Source organism: Aptenodytes patagonicus, chromosome 7 (assembly GCF_965638725.1).
Source record: "Aptenodytes patagonicus chromosome 7, bAptPat1.pri.cur, whole genome shotgun sequence".
NCBI classification, from domain to species: domain Eukaryota; kingdom Metazoa; phylum Chordata; class Aves; order Sphenisciformes; family Spheniscidae; genus Aptenodytes; species Aptenodytes patagonicus.
In genome coordinates this window covers 5,341,641-5,363,549 of record NC_134955.1, presented here as the reverse complement: position 1 = coordinate 5,363,549, position 21,909 = coordinate 5,341,641, and the positions used below count along the sequence as shown (strand labels likewise).

Here is a 21,909-nt window from a genome sequence, read left to right as displayed (position 1 = left end):
CAATGCAAATATAGTCAATACATTAGTAACTGAAAATGATGGGGCATTTTAAGAAAATAAGTTTAACTTTACCACACAAACCTGTTAGGTAAAACAAATCCTGTTTAAAAAATGGGAATAAAGTTGTCTGAATGATTGCAAGTAACTTTTATATTGTTTTGCCACTGTCCCCTTATAAGAAACATAATATTACTTCATTTAAAAGACGACTAATTTTTTCACTGTATAGTCACACTTCATTCTTACTAATCAGTTTCACATTTGCTGCATGAAACTAGGCAAAACTCACAAATGTAGACTTTCCAAACTGTAGCCACTATACTTACTTCTGCACTCTTTTCCATATACTCAGTGTGTTTCATTAAATGAACAAAAAGCAAAAAACACTACACAAATGAGCAGAACAAAACACAACAGCACGTTAAAAAGGTGACATTTAAGCTGTAGATGCCATCGTTGTAGAAATATATTCCTGTTCTAATGCCACAAACTTTCTAGCCTCATGAAAAAAACAGACATCAGCTGAAGAGAATCTAAACTCTAACCTCGATATAGGGCTAAGAGTTTTAATTTGTATTTCTGTCTAAACTTAGGTACTAAACAACACTGTGTGCGTGGTAAATTTAAAACTAAATTTTTCTGAATGTTATAAAATACAAAAAGAGAAAATCTGTATCTGAGCTGTTAATTGGGTAATGAAAGTTACCAAGTGTTAAGGTCTCCTGTCCCGCATGTTGCTGGTACAGGTGCTTCTGCACTTTGTCATTATGGTGGCAGTAACTGAGAATGGCAGACATCATTATTACTGTAAATACAAAAAAGGAAAAATTCTGAATCATCAATGACGCTATAATTGAAAGCAAATTCTAACCTAGTCCATTTAAATTATATCATCTTAAGGCTCTCTGACTGTTTTATCACTGCACAACTCAGAGGGATTATACCCTTTTCCAGCACTTGCAGTTTCTCTTGCAAAACAGAATACTGATAATGACTGGTGATTCTTTCCTGAATATGTGTTGAACTGGCGGTGGAATGTGTTTTTAATTCCATTTCTCACTACAGGAGTCTTGCTGCTGCTCCGCATGTTTGGAGAAGAAAGTGCTTTTTTTGCCATTTCATTAAGTTCATGGCATTTAATTTTATAAATTTTTAAGACAGACTTATTCTGATTACTTCCATTCTGTCCAATCAAATATACCTTTGAATGTTTTAAAATGTTGGACAGCTGTGAAATATAAGTACTATGCAATTTGACTGTACATACATACATATTTTCATAAATACATCTGACAGGGACCTTGGAACTAAGTGTGTGATATCATGGGACAAAATCACAACAGGCTGTCTTATTTGTAAAATCTAGATCTAAAGTAAGAAGAGCTGAATTCTATCATGTGGCCAATACACAAATTAAAACAAAAATACAGCATTAGTTTACCCATGAAATAATTTAAACATATTTGCAAATGTCTTGACAGGAGAAGTGTGTAATTTACAACACTGAAAACTTTTAACAACCACTGACTTATATGCGCTGTACTGTAAGTCACCCGGACAAGGCTAGCAAGGATGAGCGTAGTGATAGGTCCCAAAGGCAACTCCCAAACATCTTCCTCATGCGGAGACTTTGGTAATTGTCTGTTGTATAAAACGCCAACGCATACGACTTCGTTTCAGGTGTTAACTTCATCCGTTTTCCTCCCTCGGCACAGTCCAGTCTGACTACGTCAGTTATTGTTGAGACACTCTAAATCCACCGAGCAGCAGACGTTCCCATTCTGCACAGACAAACAAGCAGGTGTCAATCACCTCCGCAGAACAAGTTACAAAGAGCAAAGGGGTTGGTGGCACGCAGAGGTAGATGCATCTCTGACACATCTACCGCGTACAAAAATCTGCTTAAGCCATCACCCCAAGATGTCCTCATCGGTCCCAACTGTGGTGGCTTTCTGAGGAGGTTGGCTTTGCCAAATAGCACTGAATTGGCCTGAACTACACGTGAACTACAAACCTGGATGTGAAAGACTCAGTGGTCCCCATAATAAAATACAGCACAGCAATGGCAACAAAGATGATTTGATTTGTTTTCTCCCGTGCAAGAAAGTTAATGGAGAGAGTTTTGATGCGATCCATGCAGGGAAGCTTTCTGTTCGTCTGAAATAAGCAGATAGTTCAGATTCTTGATTCGTGGCAGATATGTATGGGGGGAAAAAAAACCCAAAAAAACATACGGCTTTGGAGTTTAATCCACTGTTAAATACCTTTCTGCAACATCCAGTCATTTACAAAATATCTTATGTATTAAAAACTACAGCAACCACCAGAACCCCAAATGAGCAATTTTTTTCCTTTTTTTTAAATCCAGCACAAACCAATAGGAAAAAGCTACCTTCAATAATTTAAAGCCCTGGAGCAACAGCTTGGTTTCCCACAGTAAACGAGAACATTTTATATATCCCAAACCAACATTTTCATAATTCTGATATTAGCACACAGTGGGGTCACCACTGCATGGAACAGGGGAGGACAGACTGCATTTCTGCATTAGAGCCATTGGACCAAACACATCTGGATGAGATCAGGGAACAGAAACTGTGACATTCCCTTCCCACTTCTATTGTGGGAGTGCCTTCATCCCTCAGCTGGAGCGCATTTCTACTTGTATACTTGCTGCTGAAACTTTTATTAGTGCTTTTGCCTCTGCTTACTAGCTCTAAAACACATTTTCATGAACATCCACATTAGACAATTATTAAAATATTAGCCTAGATTCATACTGAGAATGCCTGAAGGGCTCTCTGACATAATGTCTGAAAGTTGCACTAGGATATTACATATCTGCACTCAACATTTTCAACAAGCACAGAATTGTTTTGTTTCCACCCTGCAAAACACAAAAGGCGTGGGTTTTCTGTAGGCTTCTGCTCTCGGGTCTCATTTACTTCCCCGAGATCTGAAAGTGAGCTTTCAAGGGCAGAAAGTGACCCTGACTTTATGCAGCAACAAGCATTTCCATTACCATTCTACCTTGCCCATCGTACCTTGCATTTGCAGGTTGTACAAGGAGATCCCACCATTGTCCATACAGCGCCGCTAAGTCTTGTAATTCCATAACCATCTAGACAGGTTTTCCTGATGTCGTAGGCGATGTTGTCAGCCAGACAGGGGTCACTGACACAGTGGGGACAGCACTCTCCTTCTGAGATGGCTGTGTACTCACAGTTTAGATTCGGGCACAGAAGAGGCCAACAATCCACCTCTCCTTCCTGTAAAAATTGAAGCAAAGCTCATTGAATTTGTCACCATTTATTAGCTACCAAGAAACTTGGCATCCTGTTGAATGGAAAAGTTTTATTTTCCCAAAATTGAAATAAACTTAATGGATCAGCTCTCAGTTTGGTTGATCATATAAATGCATGCTTGAATACCGAGCTGAAGTTTCCTAAATGTAGCAGAGTATCATTTGGTTGTTTCTTGACTAAACAACAACACTGTCATCGTCGTTAGAGCAGAATTTGAGTTCTTTCGTTTTTTTAAAGGCAGCATTAAATATTGGGTTCTAGTATTTTCCATAAACTATAATTTTTGCAGTGATCGCCTTGCAGACTCATGCCCTCTCTCTTTGTCTGGTCACATAAACATCTCTGCGGGATCACAGCAACTGTTTAAATAGAAAATTAACACTGCAGATAGACGTAGGTTAGTATGTTTGAGAAGCATTGAACATCGATCTAACATAGCAACAGCCAAAATCGATTTTACCGTCAACTCCTAAAGGAATTGTTAGAGCAACACCAGTTATGGTCCGCTGAGTAATTTTATTTTAGTATTTAACTTTGTAACAAAAGCAGTTTAGTAGATAGAAAGACGGAGAAGAGAGAATCATCAGGTCGCTTCTGCAGGATCCATGTGTCTAAACTTAACCTGCAAAGGGCTCCAATAACTTGCATTATGCTACTCTGTAAGCACTTCAGATGTTGGTAACATCACACACTGCACAGAACCTTACATGTAGCGCTGAGTCAGTGCATCACTGTCTTTTAGCTCTGTATGTTTATCAACCCAATCATAAAATTAGGCAAGGAACTGCTGCCACAAACTCGGTATCCCTTGTAAAACACGTGACATCCAGTATTTGCCATTGCTGCTAGCTGCAAAGGTTTCTTGCTGTTCTTTTGCAAACATTTAAAAAAAAAAATCTTAGAAGAATATAAAACACAATACTTAACTGCTGTACATTATGGATAATTATCTCTTTATAGTAACTTAGCTTTGAATGTAATTTGTTTCCTGATGCTCAGACACCTCTTGATTAATATAATATATAAAGACAATGTTATACAGACAGCTATAAATGGAAAACTGATACTTTTAATGAAGTTCACTGCTGCACTAATTAGTGTATCTGTGCAAGAATTACAGCTTTAGGGAAATAATCTACAGTGCCTAATGAGGAAAGAAATACTCTTTATTTTGCATGTTTGTGTAGTAATTTCAGTTTTCTCTCCCCTACTTTTTTTGGTTAAGTTTTGCTAATTCACCATGTGGCCCTGGCACTCCATTTTTCCAGCATTTGCTGAATGAAAAAAAAAAAGAATTGCATTGTCCATTTTGATAAGACAGGTACACCAGCTGATGTAATTAAAAGCTGAAACTCCTCCAACCAAATCCATCACATGTGAAAAAAACTTTAAAAAGTCATTTAAAGATCAGACGACCTTATAAAAGTTCTCAAAAGTAGACTAATGCTAAAGTTAATATAGCGTCAAGGTTTCCAGGCTTTTGTCAAGCTTTTCATTTTGTTCATTAGACCTACTCATTCAGCAGTAAGAGGAAAACTGATGGTGTAGCTTTCAGTTCCCTGGTGCTCTGCAAGTGCTTTATCATCATTCCCAGCCTGAAAAGCAGGTGAAGAGAGAGCCAAGAGCCTGCTTCCAGGCATGCTTTGCTAAAAATCATAATCTTTATTATTCCTGCTCCCTTCCGAAACGCTTTACCCATGTGTCGTGGACACCATACCAGGCAACGGCACTGCTGACAGCTGTAGGTCCAGTTGTCCCCACTGCGGTAGAGCTTGTGCCCAGTTTGGTCGAGGCACTGGCTGGTGACACGGGTGTCACACTCCGGGCAGCAGAAGAGATCAGCGCTGGGGTTCTCGCAGTCGCAGGCTGTCCTCCGGCAGAAAATCCTCCCGTCCTGCGAGGACACATTGCCCTGCCGTCAACCACAAACTGCCAGACAGCAACCCGGATAAGGTCACAGGGTCTCTATACCAAAGGGCACGTCTTTGGCATATCAGGAAATACTAAGTTCTTAATGTATTCGATGTTACCGCCAACAAGGACCGGATCCTGCCAGTTGTAATACCTCAAATACCAGTTTTGTCCCAATTTCTGTCAGTGCATGGATCCAATGCTGTTTGAATCCGAGAATACTGTTTTCCTGTCTCCAGCTAATTGAATTTAAAAGAAATGAGTATCTCAGAAGAAATATAATGAAGCAATTTCATATCTCATTGGTTACATCAACGAACTCTTCAAGCAGTTGCCGCTCTAATACATACAATATTTGTTTAGCATTACTTTGACTGACTGTATCACTGTGAAGAAAATAACTTGAATAGATAAATTGAAGTTAAGAAGGTGGTCCCTTTAACTTCATAGGAGAACAATATAGCAAAATCACAGCGGCACTAATCATTCTTTACTCTGAATTCACCACTGGTTCTGTTCCACATCTGGACCTACAGGACACCATCTTAAAGCTAAATGGACTTACCATCATCCATTATAATTCTGTTCATGTATTAAAGAGAGCCTGTGGAATACAGGCTCTCAAAATATGATTTTGCTAAATATTTGCTTACAGTATTGGATGGCTCATTTTGTTAAAGACCATTAAACAGAAATGTTTGAGATAAACAGAAGAATTGCTTCTGCCTGTAGAGAGAAAAGGATATATTCTCTGCATCAGAGAAAACCAAATTGATTCTAATTCTAGTTATGAAAATTGGACAGACTATCATGTTTGAAATTATACCCCTTACTGTAGGTGAGCCAACATACTGATACACCACGCGTAGACTGGGAACTGAAATCACAGTTAACAATGAGGAGATTATTGAAAAATTTTAACATGAACTTATTTTGCATTCAGCGCTAGTTCTTGGATTAGTCCTTGTTCAAGCAAAGCGTCCCCTGCAGCCAATTTGAAGGTAGAGCTGTGAGAGGAATGAAGCTATATTCTGTTTTGGATCACAACTGTACAATCCCTAAAACAACTCCACTCTTTTCATTGCAGTTTTTCCATATTCTCATCAGAACCTTGTTCTGAGTCTATAAACCTGTATCTGATGTAAGAAGGAAAAGTTTTTTTTCATTGCCACCAAATAAAGGGATACCTATCAAAGCAAGGGAATTTATTTCCTCTTGATCCTTTTAAAAAGTGATTACTAAAAAGAGTGACAGCAGCCCGGGATTTCTCTGCCACAGGCAGACAACGTAGCCAGAACCACAGCATGTAGCATGGGAGGTTGTTTTGTTTATGTTTTGATGTAGGAATCTGCGTTTGGCTCTTGTTTTTAAGCAAAGCCAATCTTGGCCACAATGCAACATTTACAAAATCAGCATCAGGGAATCACGATACCCCTGTCAGTCGGTGTCACTGCTGCATTTCTTCATAGTTTTGAATTGATTAGAATATTACTTTCTGTTGTAAGAATAATTAAAATGATTTCTTATGCCTAACAAGGAAAGCTGAAGAGAACACAGAATTACGGAAATGTAGAAAACATGCTAGGTTAACATGGATCTGAACTACTTTTGCCAACCACGGGGCATAGGACTAGATTGCCCTACAGTCTTTATTCAGTTTTGTATCAAATTAAGATAACTAAGGATTCTGTACTTGTTGCTAGTTTGCTGCTTTAGGTGTGGGAGAAGGAATAAACAAGCTTTCTTTCCTTACTCAGCCATCTGAGTAAGTCATAAGCTAAGGAAGACTGGCAGTGGCCCGTTTCCTTAGCCACAGGTTCGGCCGGGTCCAGATGCAATGCCAGGAATAAACCCTTTCCACAAAAAACAAAGAAAGAAGTCATCTTCCCCTTTCAGCAAGTGGTGAAAGAAGAGAGCCGAAAGCCTTCCCTGACGGAGAGTTATGACTAAATCTCCATTCTTGCAGGTGGGAAAGCACAACCATCTTTCCACCCCTTGCTGAGGGTAGACATCAAGCAGCAGCTCAGCACAAAAGCTCTGCCAGGCTGACTAGCTCCAGGCACATGGGGTCGCACCAGGCGTCCAGGCAACCCAATGCCCTCGACAATGGCAGTCTCTCTCCTCTCCATAATGGAGTGATGATTAATAATGGCTAACAATAACCTGTCTGCTTAGTTCCAATTCAGTTTCCAAGCTTTCAAGATTAGTTTTCAAATTCCCCTTTCAGCTGGTGACAGCGCTGGTAGTTCTGTGCTCCTCTGAATTCCCGTGCCGTTACCTCTGGGGAGCAGCTAACCTTTTACGTTGCCTTTACTCTCTGTATTTCAGAACACTGACAAAGCCTGATGATTTTGCCAGAGACCTTTTGGTAATCGTAATACACTGCTACTCTCTTTATTCTTTGAGCGTCTGTGTTTTATCTACAACCTCATTAGTTCCATGCCTTTCAAAAAACATTTTTATCCCTATACTGCAGTGACACAAAGCCTCTTAAGCTACATCATCTCACTTGCATCTTTGCAGCTCTATAGGAACATTGAGAAATATAGAGAAAATTGAGAAATATGTAGGAAGCAACTTATTTTCTTTCAGTGGGTAATAACATGTAGCATCTTATCAGTATCTCTCCCTCCCCATGTTCCTCACTGAATCAGTTCTACATGCTTCATAAGCATCAGTGGTAGGAACACAAAATTGTTCTTTACCAAAGGAAAAACTGACACACAAGGGAATCGCTGTAAAGCGTGACTCAAGTTTTCACAGAGCCCCAAAGCCAATTTGGACAGAAATCAGACCCTGCAGAAACCAAACCACCAAACAGTTCTCGCCATCAGGAACACGCTTCACCTTGGCACATCCCCCTGTTCCTAGTGCTGTGCTTATCCCCCAGGCTTTTTTCGTACAGGGAATGGAGGGTTGTCTTATAAGAGGACAGACTCAAAAGCCCAGATATAGCCAGACTGTACAGCCAGGCTTAGTTTTTTCATGGGAGAGAGGAACAGCTCCCCACCTCCCATCAAACTTCTACCAGTCTTGTGTATTAAATCCACAAGAGTTCAGGAAGATGCCTGCAGAAGACACATCAAATATACTTAAGGTACTATATTAATTTATAGTTTTGAGAATGTATATTTTTGTAAACTTTATATTCATTCAGATGAACGAGGATGGTTTGAAAAGACTGGGCCTGATGACACACTGAAATAACCCCCTGTGCTTCAATAATGACACTTTGCTTCATTATATAACTGAAGTCATATAATTTCTCATATTCCATAGTATCCTACTCCACAAATAACCTTAACTTCAAAGTTAAGTAAGGTATTTAATTTCTTTTGCACCAGATTTTAAGTTAAAATATTTTCAAGATGGGATCTATGTGTTTTAGCCACTGCACAAAATGGGCACTGCCCACCTGACCTTTTCGTAAAAAATCTGAAATGCTGATTTGTCTCCTAGATAAAACAAATGAGTAGGATCATTTCAAAGTTCGAGTAAAAAGTATAGGGAATGATTTAGTTACACTCTGCCCTTTTCCTCACTGAAAACTGAGCAGGCTGCAAAAAGGTCGAGTAGGGCCAGCTCTCCGTGCAACTGCATGAAAAGGAGAGAGTCCTGCAGCAGGTTTGAGAAGTAGTCTGGTGCAACCTGATCTAGTTGAAGATGTCCCTGCCCACGGCAGGGGGGTTGGACTAGATGACCTTTAGAGGTCCCTTCCAACCCAAACTATTCTATGATTGGAAGCTATCACGATTTATAAAAATGTTTTAATAACATATTTCAACAAACACTGAGTGAAGACTTTACGTCCTGCCTGGGATACGATAGAGGAGGAGCTCTCCCTGTTTTTCCTGTTCTATAGACAAGAATTTGTCTCTTGAAACAAGGCAGCTACTGGAGTGAAATTAAATGCAAATGTTAATTCACAGAGGAAAAAACTGTGAAGTGAGGAAGATATAAAGGAAGAGTCATAGCAACAAACAGTGCCAGGCTTAGTTTAAAATATCTATGTACTAGTTAATCATTTTGTGTATTTTCATATACTAATAAGAACATTCAACATAAGAAATAAGTGCAATGAGAAATGGCAAATAAAACAAATTACAAGCAATCTAAAAATGGGAATACTAATAGTTATAATTCTGCAAAGGCAGACCAGATGTCTTCACATATATTAAACTGTTTATGCTGTTGACTGGAAATCCTTTCATAAGCCAGCCAGTTCCCCAAGATTACAATAAAGGCTTGATATATATATTCAGTGGAGTTGTACACTCAGCTTCTACAGGAAGGCGTTTTGGGGAGCTTGAGTCTACTTGAAGTAAAAAATGTAGCAACTAACAAGAACATATTCCCTTTCAAGCCCAAAACAGCAGTGTACTTTGCGGGTTCTATTCACTCTAAAGTCTTGATTTTCCCTTCTGCTATACTATTGCAATACAGAAATGATCACGCTTTCAGCTTCTTGCAACTTCAAAACAACTCTTCCCCCTTGTCCCTCCCAAATCCTTTAATGCATCTTTGGCTCACCAGCATTAAGACATGGGGACTGATAGGCCACTTCTCATGCTCTGTGTTCAGCTTTTCACAGTGGTCAAAATCTCATTTTACTTAGACTTATGCAAGGGCCAATAATGTTCTGCTGTGTCTAAGGACAGCTTTACCAGTGCTATGAACGCATCAGGTCAAAGCGGCCGTAAAAGACCAACCATTTCTCAGATTGGTGCATTTCTAAAATTCTTCTCATTTCAATGACAACATTCCTCTTTTAACTAGTGAAAATGAGGCAAGCAGAGTCAAATGTTCTTTTGACTTGGTTACCACACTCAGAAAAGAACTGATAATTTCCAGGGGGGAAAAAAAAACAAAAACTGATCTAAGTGTTAATTCTAAAGTAGATCTACTTATACTACGCCTGGCTTCTCCAAAGGTGCAGAGAGCTGCACTGCTCAAGTGGGAGAGCTGCCAACACAGCCAGTCTGGGATGAGGAGGAGAAAGCTGGCCTTCACCCTTCCTCACTTGAGGAAATTAAGTGCCTGCTGCAACTTTGACCCGTGCTCAGGCCTTCCTTCTCACCCAGTTAATTCACATGTATTCCAAGTAAAGGGAAACACCATCAACAGGAAGATGGTTGACAGCAGCACCTGTCCTGAGAGATGCATATTCATGTGAAACAGAAATTGAAGAGTTTTCAACATTTCTAGTAAGCGTGCTGATCGCCTGCACAATCTGTTAAAGGGTAATGCAAGACCCTCAATCAAGGCACGCTACGAGTGGCTCTGGCCCACGGGGTGACACAGTAGAAGCCCAGCAGGATTAGCCATTATTCAGCTGTGTCTGTGGTTGTGCAAAATAAAGAAAAAAGGCAACTTCCCAGAAGAATTTCCCCACCACAGCTTCAGCGCCCACAGCAGAGCTTACCTTTTGCCTCAACGCTTTGGGCTTAAGCTAGTATTTTTGCCAATGCCAGTGGCAGTGCAATATTGGGTTTCTGACATGAGCCCAAAGAATTAAAGGACTCCTGAAACCCAGACCAGCTGGATCTCACCTTGCAGGAACAAACGGAGCATCTGTCCTCCCTCAGGGTCCACACCTGCCCGTTCCGCTTGAAGCCGCCTTCATGGGGACAGTCTCCAGTGCAAGATGGTCCGGACGGACAAAGGCAATCGAACCCTCCTGCCAGGTTCACACAGGCTGAATCGTTCCAACAGGTGTGGGTCTTTAAGGCACACTCATCGATATCTGCAAAACAGCAGATTTATAATGCTTTGGACAATTTTTTCACAGGGCAAGTTTTATTTCTGTATTAAGTAATTATTGCTCATCTGCCTTTCTGGTGGAAGAGGGTGCCTTCTTTCTGCTATCTTCCATGTTTACTTGCTAGGCATTAAACACTGATTTTTTTTTTTAGGTTATTCTTCAGTGTTTGTTTTGATTTCACCATAAATTCTTAAACTATCTCCAGCAGGTGTAATTGTAAATGCTGAGACTGACATACCTAGTGGAACTGTGTATCAATGATGAATCTGAACCTTCAGACAAGGGTGTATAGTGATTTCCCACTGACTGGAAACTAGCGAACAATCAGAGTGACTTTCTGTCAATTAGATCACTCTCAGTTCTGGATTTTACACCAAAATAGAAGTGCACTATTCTTCATAAGTTCCTAGCATGATCAACATTTCCCTGTACTAAAATCAGTCGGTTGCATCCTTTTCCCATTGCTAGAAGGTATAAGTGAATTGCAAAAAAAAAAAAAGGGGAAAAAAAGAAAAAAGAAAAAAGAAAAGGAAATACAGACAGACATCAGAGGCACCTTATACAGGAAAAAAGTCTTAGAACAAAGCTATACAGGAAAAGTATGATTTAGCAATGACACAAAGAAATAAGTAACAAAAGAAAATCATTATACACTAGAGAAAAGTGAATTACAGTATCCCATTAAAATTGCTTTTAGAAGGTAAAATATAATTATGCTATATGAATTTATCTAGGGATTCTTTTTCTTGCAGCAAAAGCCATGAGATTTTTAAGCATATTGTGAAAAACAGGTATTTCTTTGGACTGTTCGTAAACAACATATTGACAGATTGTCCAGATAAAATACCAGTAAACTGGTGGGTGTCCCTTGTTCCAACACGAACAATGAAGACTGTAAGCAACAGCAGGAGGAAGGCTGGTTTTGAAATACGTGATGGTTTCTATCACGAAAATTCCAGAACACTATTATATTAATTCAGAAATTACAAGGAAGACTCTCACACTCACCATTTAAAATTACCTAATTGCTAGTGTGAAATTTATAACTGTTCAATATTACTCAAGAGTACTTTGAATTCCTTTCTAAAACAACAAATTTAAAAATTCAATAGAATTTACACAGAAAATTACCTAAAGTCTAATTTAGGTGGGATGTGATGGCCCTACTTTTTGGATGACTGCCATGAGTTCCCAAGTCATCTCCTCAGAAAACCGGAACTTTAAAAAATGTTAAAAATTCTCTCAATCTGCTGAAGGAAACTCTCTGTAACAACCAAATCACTAGATTCCCTCTGACCTGGTTAGTAAAATCCCTGATTTCAGGAATTGATTTCAAGTCATAAATAGTCCAGGAACAAGTGGAAATGTGGTAGTGCCCTTGGATTCGATCAAATGCAAAAATCAGCCTGCACAACTGAGTCAGGGGCCTGGGCCGCCAGAAAATGGCTGTTCCTCTTTCTGCTTAAAAAAGAGAAGCTGGAGGCAATTACTCTGCAGAAGGGCTTCCCTCCTGGGCTAACCTGTGGGCCAGTCCTTTGTCAGAGATGTTCCCAGTGGCCTGATAGCACGATTCAATTGCTCGTCGGTCAGACTTCCCTAAAAATGGTGTGTTTTGCTCCCCTGACAGTCTTAATTGCCAAAAAATAACATTATTGCTCTAATGCATAGCTTAGCACTACTGAGTACTTGAAAGGTCCACTACCAGTGGTGTAAAAGGTGCTGCACTAAGAGAAATTAAAACTTGTAGTTCATTGTTTAACAATTGCCAGAGTATCAGAGGAGGTAAAAACCATGAAGAGTGACATGAAGAGAGCTACGAATGAACTGGTATGAAAATGAATTATACCCAAACAGCTACTGCAAGACTTAAAGTATTCTTAAAAATACCCTATTTTCCTTTCAATAGAGTTTGACTTGTATTTTATGTTGAAGACAAAGGTATAAATGAAGCATTCGCTTTGTCTGATGATTTCACCAAGTATCCCCAATATTCTCTTCCCCACCATATTAAGGGCTCCTTGAATAGCATATATATAGGATGTAGCAGGATCACAGTGCAGGTTAGAAGGGTAGCTTTCACAGTTCAAAACTAAAAGGATTTCACAGATTAATATAAAGCCATATTGCCTACAGAGTTCCATGTAATTGGTTTACTTATGACACAGAAATCTAATTCTGTTTCCATGTAATTTAACAGATTTATGGAAAGCCAGATGTTAGCAATTATAGAAACTAACATTATTCATATTCTCAATAGTACAGACCTGTTCACACTGCACAAAGCCAACTTAATCTGTTATACATATCCAAAAGGGAAGAACACCTTATTTACGTACTGCTACTGCTGTTCTCCGTTTAGCACACATAAAAAGGATGCTCCCGTTAGGAGCAGCCCAAACTGGTAAATGGGACTTCTTGACAAAGAAACCAATCAAGCAAAACTGAGTAACATAGCATGAACATAAACTCCTAATTGCTACTCAGTTTGCTCATTTTTTTCGTTCTTTATGCAAATGATGGTTTCTTATTATTTTATGGCATTTATTATTTAAAAGTTTTAGTCATTAATCAAATATAAAAGGCTTGGACACTGCACTCATTTCCAGCTGAACTTTTAATAGAGCTAATTTTCTGAGAACATCCCTTTGGCAGTTTTTTCTTGTCGCTGATTGTATTTCTAAAAGTCAGAACAAACAGCCAGCGTTCCCAGTAACTTGAGGAAAAGAAGTTATAAGCGTAACATGTTTTTGTCCCTTTCACTCTTTCAGGCTCAAACCAGATTGGGGGGTGGGGAAGGAAAAAAACCCAGACAAATTCTCCCATATCGTTAGCTCAAGAAAGTATTTCGGTTTAATGGAGATCAAATGGACTTGCTCATATTGAGATGAGATCAGCATGTAGGTGGCTACGCAAAACATGGAAGAAAGTACCCATATTTAGTGTGAAATTTCTCTCAACTACAGGAATCAATGTGTCTACTTAGGTGTTGAAAAACTAGCCTAGTTTAAAATTCTGAACATGCCCAAAACAATCTTCTAATGAATATGAAAATTGTATGATAAGACTCTTGCATATAGATTATTTTTATATTATTCAAATCCTTGCTCAGCTCAAATTCCCCACACCCTCCTCAGGTTTCATTTGCTTTTCCACAACTGCTCTCAGAGATGCGGGCCCCAAGCTGGAACATTTAATGATGGGCAAAGCAAAACTGTACACAAATCTTATTTCCCATTATAACAACACTAGGTAGGAAGAAGATGAAATATTCATTTATAAATCAAGCAAGTTTTAAGAACAATGGCCAAGTACATATGTGAAATAGCAAGGAGACTCCATAGTCTTTCCCTATGTTTAACACAAGAACAAGATGTCTGTCTGGACTTTTGGGGGGATTAGTTCTTTCATGCATCCTGTCAACCTGTGAAAGCAATCTCATTTTCACACCTGGAATAGGACTTTGCAATCTTATTCGTTATATTGAGATAATCTGTGGCATAAACTACTAATTAACCCAAGTAAAAGTGACAGAGCTTTACTTCCCCGCTCCACACAGTTCCTTTTCAAGGAAAAGTGGGGATATAGTGGAAATGACCATAATCAGACACTTGCTTGTAACGCTAGCCTTATGATATTTTCTATCAACAACATATAGCCAACAGCAAAGCGACTGTTGCTGAGACATGCCACCTCAAACATTGCACAGGACTATCATAAAACTGATCAAGGTCTTCACTCTTCAAACGCTCCCAATCTGTGCTTCTTTAAACAAATGTATGGCAACAAGTACCTAATCATATGTATTTTAGCCGCAATGCAACTAGTCACATTTTGTGGATGGGAAAAGAAAGCAAGCAAACCATCCAAGACATGCTCATTTCCCACTATACTCTCAAAGTACATAAAGATAGCTTGGTAACGTGGGCAGACAAGAAATCAGAATCAAAATGGAACAGAATAATCCCCTGAGATACAATTTCCTTTTCCATCCTTTTTGGCTGTAATGAGAAGTAATTTGCCTCAGATATTATGAGAGGTCCCATGGCCACTGTATTTGAATGGGGTAGAAGACAAGCATGACTGTACATATCAACACAAGTTCATTAACTTGGTTTCACTGAAATTTTAAACCAATCCCTAGCTACTTCATTTCTTAGTTTTCAAGGCTATTCAGGTTTTAATGGTATGACTTTTCTATAGCACCTTAATAAATGTGTGCAAGCAAGTCGTGCAGTGTGGTGCTCTGTAATATCATGATAAGCTGTTGCAGAAGAAAGAACCCTACTAATGTGCTAATTTTAACTGTTATGGTACATTAAACCATTACAGTATAATGTTAACATGAAAAATGTATGCTGGGCTCCCAAACCAATGTATGTACAAGTTAACTAAACACTGTTTTGACATACCATTTTTCACAGGCAACTTGTCACTTAATGTATTCACCTTTTTTCTAACTCAAAGAAAGTGATTTGGACTCATCTTTGAAAAAAAAAATTAAAAAATCACTAAACAGATTCATTTTTAGTTAGAAAATATTTTATGGTAGTACTTTTACTCTATAGAGACGTAATGGCATTAAAGAACATTGCATAGTAAATCAGATTCTGAATACAGGAATTATTAATGCTTTCTAGAAATACAGAAATGACTAAACACAATTACCTTGAAGACGTGTAACAAAACTTTCTCTCAGAATACAAGAATCAGAATTTACTAAATGGAAAGTAAGCAAGATAATTTTTATTTTGCAGGATAAAATCCACAGACAGAGACTGATATTATAAGCTTTAAGAAATTCTATGAGCAGAACAGAAGAAAGTTGTAAAACGGCAGGTTCTAGAGTTGGTCTTGGATACTCTGTACCATACACAAACCTTTCTGTCTAAGTACCACTTCCCTAACAATAGATAGAAAAGCAATTCTCAGGCATATAGGAAGATTTTCAAAGGATGGGTCTAGCTTCTTGTTTGACACAGAAAGGGGGCAAAATAAACAAAGAACAAACCCCCTTTCCTCTTACTTTCTAATCTAGGTAACAGACAACACTGCAGCATACTATGGAGTATATGAAAGCTTCAGGAATTGATTTTAAACCCATTCAGACTTGACCCTCAAGCATTGCTGCACCCAACTTTTGTGGGAGCCTAACACGTGTGGAGTTTTCTCTCACAAGCTGCTGACTCCTACCTTTTTCCAGCTTTCATTTCCCCACAGCTACCCTAACCCCGCAGTGAGGTCTAGCTACGCAACCTTTCAGGATGAAATACGTGGTGAATCCTGTGGTTTTCTGGTAGGAGGAGGATCCGTGTTAAGCTTCCCTACAAACTTTGCACTGATTCTTAAAGAAAATAAAAAAATCAACAACTGACAGGGACTGCTGCCTTGGTTGTTCTTCCTTCTGTGCTTGCAAGTCACAATGTAGAGACCCAGAAACACGAAACGTCGTGAAAAAAATGGAATCAGGAACTCTGCACTCCAGGGTCTGAACAGCTCTCTACAGAATGGAAGCATCTCACTTAAAGAGAGATGGGGATTAGAAAGTATAATTTAATTTGCTTTTATTTTTCAGTTGTAGATAGGAGCGAGCTTTGTGGGACGCTATTAACTTCCCAGAATGCAGCATTTCTTTGCCAGTTTTTCCCTTCTTTTGGTTCTGATAATCTTAAAGGTTATCACTGAAAATTCAGTGGTGAGGGTTTATTCAATGATTACCTTATGAGGTAGCAGTATTTGGCAACAGGTACTTGGTGCAGGGAAAAAACAATGTATGCCAGTTGCTTCAATGTGGTATCAGTAGAAAGTAGTTAATACCGGGGTATGTATCATATGACAACTCATACTTCTCTATGAAGTATTTTTGTTTGTTTACCTTAAAGTGTAGCAAAGCTCCTATTAAAAAAAGGAAAAAAAACCCAACCTAGCAACTATAGCCTACATGTTTTAATTGCCAAGCAAACTTTGGTAGCCACTTAGTACAGCAGTTGTCTTTTGTCTGCAAGTAGTAGTCTTAATAACATATAGTGAAAGGCCAGTGCGTCATAAAAACGCTACTGCTGGAAATTAAACTACATTCTCTTAATTTGAGCCTGCTCACCATCACCTTATGAAGCTGATATCTTGGATGTCCATGGAAATATATTCCCTTTTCAAAGCTGCCTTCGGCTGATATTTTGAGCAATAAAAGAATTTTCCCAAGCTTGAAGTGGCCTGGCTAAATCATACACCCTTATTACCCAAGCTCTGGTGCAATATGATGACCTTCCCTGCCACATCCATTGATTTACACATTTGTCCCTTGCCAGGTGACAAACTCACCTGTTTTCTCATAGTCAATGAGAATAAAGCTTTTAGAAGCACTGAGGTATCACAACGCTTCTCAAATAGATGTTATTTTTTTAAATGTTCTGCAAGCACTGCAGAGACACGGCAAGCAATGACTCAGCTCCAAGACCACCTACGTATAAATGGAGGGAAAGGGGGTAAACCAATAGATACACAAATGCATCCAGCAAAAGCAACCGGCTGCCTGGGCTTTGGGCAATCTGTCAGAGCTGAGTGCTCCCTCCCACTGCCTTATGATTTTTATATGTTATTATCATTATTATTATTTTTTGTGGGGGAAGGTTTAATCTGTTTTTACTTGTGTTCTTAGCCTATTAATTGGTCTCCAAGTTTTGTCCTTCACAGACGAAGAAGAAACGTTTCAAAACATACTGAAGGGCAATGGCCCAAAGCCACCTCAGGTACACACTAGGATTTCAGTATACGGTCTGTAAAATATGCCAGGACAAAACGCTGTTGCAAAGCTGATGAACCTTCCTTTATCTGAAATAGAGGGAATGAGTCTGGCCCTGACTCTAAATATTCCACCATGCAAACAAGCTCTGTAAAGTGATCAGTCAGTGTTCAAGAAACTGAGTTTTAGCTAGAATGTGTAGTGTTATCTCTCTGTCATTTCAACCAATTCTTTGTTGCACTTTAAAATAAACATCACAGTTCGAAATTGCTTTGTCAATATGGGTTAGCAGAATCTTTCAATTAATTTTTAATTGGTTAACCAGTATAATGAAATAAAATAAACTGGTTTGTTCTCTTCCTCACTGGTACCCTGCAGCAGATGGTTCAGAAAAGCTATTTAGTTACAATAACCCCACTATTTCACATTCTGTTTACAACTTGCATATGGCAAGATGAGCACCTCACCTTACGACCTTCCAGCATGCTGCGCAGGTCAAAATGAGGGCAGTTTGTTTTCACGAAAACTCATCCCTTCAGTCTCCACAGAATACAGAACGTTTTGGGCTCCTTTTTGCTGTGAGGTAGCCAAGTGCCCTTCCTTTTAATAGCGATGCAATGCAGCAATACGGACCTTTTCAGCAACCGAGCCTAGCTATGGGCCATTCGAAACCACAGTCTTGCCTATGCACCTGCCTTCTCCTGAGACCAGCCTCAGCCTTAGATCTTTTTCGTCCCAAAATAGCTTCGTCAGGTCAGCCTGGCAAGGGATGGGGTTCCCCACGCAAGCAGTACAGGCAGGCATCAGGAGTGCTACAAATGCCCCCTATCCCCAGTTGCCTCGGGGCTTTTTGAAGGTTTTTGTCACGTTGCTCTGACTTCTCACAAAGCAAGTATTTTCAACATCGCTCTCTCCGTCATTCCTTTTACAGTATTTAAAGAAACCAGAGGATAACTCTTAACATTTGGGAATCTGTTTAGAAATACATGACTTTCACGTGGTGTTTTATTTATTAAGTCACGAAATGCTGTAAAATTTGCCTTTTTTTTTTCTTTTTTTTTTTAACCACAGCCACCGCAATGAAGTTCACTGCTGTGATTTTATTGAGCTCCCCGTCAGCTTAGGACAATGTGTAAAAAGCTAATGTAGCTGGACAATCTACAAAATATCGGTTTTGAAAATAATTATTGTTCCTCTGCATTTTTAAATCACGATGCTATCTTATCCCAAGGACTTGTAATAGCCAAAATTTGTAAAAGATCTTAGAAAGAGCCCTTTGCACCTATGGACATAATAAAGGAAATTTACAGTGTTAAAAAAAAAGTCTTTTACAGAAGAAGCAGAAAAGCTTTTATGGGAAATTCATAGAACTGAGTAGAGATGAAATAACTGAAATTCCAAAGAAAGGACGTAGAACTATGAGAAGTTGATCTGTATCTCTGTAGAAGTTAAAATGGGATCCTTTCTAAATAGTTTTAAACTCATCTGATAAAACATCATATAGAAATTGTGTATAGGGCTTCTGAGGATAAGTAAAGAGGTGGAAAAATCGTAAGGCAGAGGTAAGCCACAATTACCATCTTCACTATGATTTTATTACTGCTTACTTGCTGTAGTGGCACACAAAGTCTTACAGCTGAGTCGAGGGCACCCAGATTGCAAGAACCAGCACTAAATCCTCATGGAGCCTCATCCTTTGTCCTCCCATAGAAACAACCGACAAACTCCCCTGCACCCTCTAAAAATTCCTCTCCATTCATGCTCTTAGGGCTTTATCCTGCAAATATGGTGCATACAGTGATTGATGCTGTTCGCATAATTCTAAAAGTAAAATTATGAAGATGCCAAACAATGCAAAACAAACAAATCAAAGCAACACAGACATACCCCAAACGTGTTCTCATATTGCTCTGCTGAAATTTGAAAATGGAAAACCAGCTCTTCCCCTTTTGTGGCCTATTATGCTCCCCAGAAAGCCTACTTTTACTTCAGATTTTACAGCAACTTACTATGATAAATGGCAAAGCGCAGTAAGTCACACTTTGGCTCTCCGACTGCCTCCCTGCTGTAATAACCACTCAAAAATGTGACGCGTCTTGAACTAGCACCCACGCTACGTGACTGGGGATGCTGACAAACACAGACACGCTCCTTGCATTCTCATTTTAGCCTTAAACACAGTAACTGCTCAGGACAGTGTCTCAATAGTCACTTTATAACACCATGCAGAAGGAGGAAAAAAAGCACTATGCTGATCATTGCTTACCAACACAGGACTCCCCGGAAAGAGAATAGCTTCCATTGTCATGGAAACCGCTTCTGCACTCACAGTGGTACCACCCTGGGAGGTTAACACAGCGTGAATGGTTGTGACACTCAATGATGCCCTCTGCACACTCATCAATATCTGCCTCAGAGAAAAACACAAGCCAGCCAGGAAATTAATTTCCTTTGACACCAATGCTTTGTTGTTTTTTTTTTTTTAATGTTGTTGGGTGTTTTTGTTTGTTTTTGTTTTTTAAAAATCTTCCTTTAATAGATGGATCAAGGTTTATTATGGTTCCAAACAACAGACACTTAAAACATGATTCACATAACAACAATAAAAAAGAACAATAACACATCACAGAATTTGATACATACAAGACATTTGTTTACACCACGATTTGTTTAAAATGCAAAGCAAACATGCGGATTTTTTTGTTATTTGTTTGGGTTTTTTAACTCAGCAGTTACATTTGTCTGTGCATATAAAGCATTGCAGAGCAGGTTCTCCACTGAAAAGGCAGTTTCAGCGATATCCCTGCTTTACAAACTGCATGTCCAGGACACCTTGGAAAGAAAAAGCATTTTCTTCAGGATTTGCGTTTCCAGGGTTCAGCTGTGATATTGGCAGCTATCTGGCACTTAAGGTGCTCAGAGCACTTGGCAAACAACAGTTAATCTCTTTTGTTTATATGATCAAAATAAATACCTACTATATATATAACCATGTGTGACAAACAGAAAAAGCAGTCCATGTTTCAGCTGCAATAAAACATTTAGCTGGAAAAGAGCGAGGCAAATGACAGCAAGTCTGTAGCAATGGAAAGGTACAGCAAGATGAATACCCTGCTGAGTTTCAATAAATGCGCTGGTTTTATAAAGGAGTTTTAAAAATTTCTGTAACATGGTTAATAGAGACCTTGTAATTGCTAGTAACCTTGGTTAATCGCGGCTGGCACCTGGCTGCTTCTCCCCTTTGAGCATTTTCCAGCACATTTTGTAGGGTTGTAATTAAAATTAGCAAATTAATTATATGTTAACCTTGTGGTAATTTAAGAAGCTATTATATTTTCAGTCCTCTGTTTAGCTCAAGCTTTTTTTTTTTTTTTTTTAATCTTGGACAGTTTTCAGCTGGGTACCTTATCAATTAAAATGAACCTCAAATTATTCACAAATATTAGCCATTTTCACCCACTGAGTTTTTTTCTTGGCAATCAGCACATTTAAAATATGCATAAAGTTGTATACACCAAACACAAAAAATTTGGGGAAAACAGGTTTTGAAACTGCATTTAGTTCTGCAAGCAAAGTACAAATGTCTCATGATCCTGATGCAAGACTGAATTAAGGTTATTAAGTAACCACAGAGTGTAGCTTTTATCTCAATTTACAAAGTACATACACCAATATGGTTTCATGGACTGCAGTGGAGTCGTGCTGATGTACGTTGAAATCGATTTGAATGAAGTATCCTTCAACAGAATTCCATTTTCTTACATCTTACAAGCAGTACCATAGAAAAGTTCAATTTTTCCTCATTTAAGCAACAATATTTATTCTTGTTGAAATATGGCTGAGAAACCTAAACAAATGCCTTTTACCAGTTTTGTGTTCACCCTCGCTCAAGAAAGAAGCAAGCTATCTGCATAACAGGGTTATAACCAGTATTTATTTCTAGCTTTATTCGGCTTCCATCTAACAATAAAGTCTATTTTTTAATGCTTTAAAATCTGTCACTGCTGCCACCTTTTCTGTACTTTTTACTTTGTAGAAGCTAATTTCAGTGTTAAAACACTGCACAAATCTAGCTGTCCATCAACGATGAGTGCTGCTTGCAAATTCAGACACTTTCAATTCATTACAGCAAATGGAATTTATAACCATGATCTTTTCACATGTCATGGCTGATGGAACAAGTTTAATCCTAT

The 21,909-nt window shown here is 38.8% G+C and overlaps 1 protein-coding gene across 3 annotated transcripts in view; it reads right to left on the bottom strand.

Moving 5' to 3' along the window:
- Window positions 1–943: 943 nt before the first annotated feature.
- The window catches only part of NELL1 (neural EGFL like 1), a 299,478-nt gene continuing 278,512 nt past the window's right edge, over window positions 944–21,909 (bottom strand). Inside the window, exons 16-20 of one of the 3 annotated variants that reach the window (XM_076343825.1) lie at window positions 19,983–20,123; window positions 10,766–10,959; window positions 5,023–5,199; window positions 3,045–3,269; window positions 944–1,781 (exon numbers count right to left, since the gene is read on the bottom strand). In XM_076343825.1, the coding sequence (XP_076199940.1) occupies window positions 1,731–1,781; window positions 3,045–3,269; window positions 5,023–5,199; window positions 10,766–10,959; window positions 19,983–20,123 (788 nt within the window). In that variant the 3' untranslated portion in view covers window positions 944–1,730. The remainder of the gene's footprint in view (window positions 1,782–3,044; window positions 3,270–5,022; window positions 5,200–10,765; window positions 10,960–19,982; window positions 20,124–21,909) is intronic. The other 2 variants (XM_076343826.1, XM_076343827.1) reach the window with 2 other exon arrangements.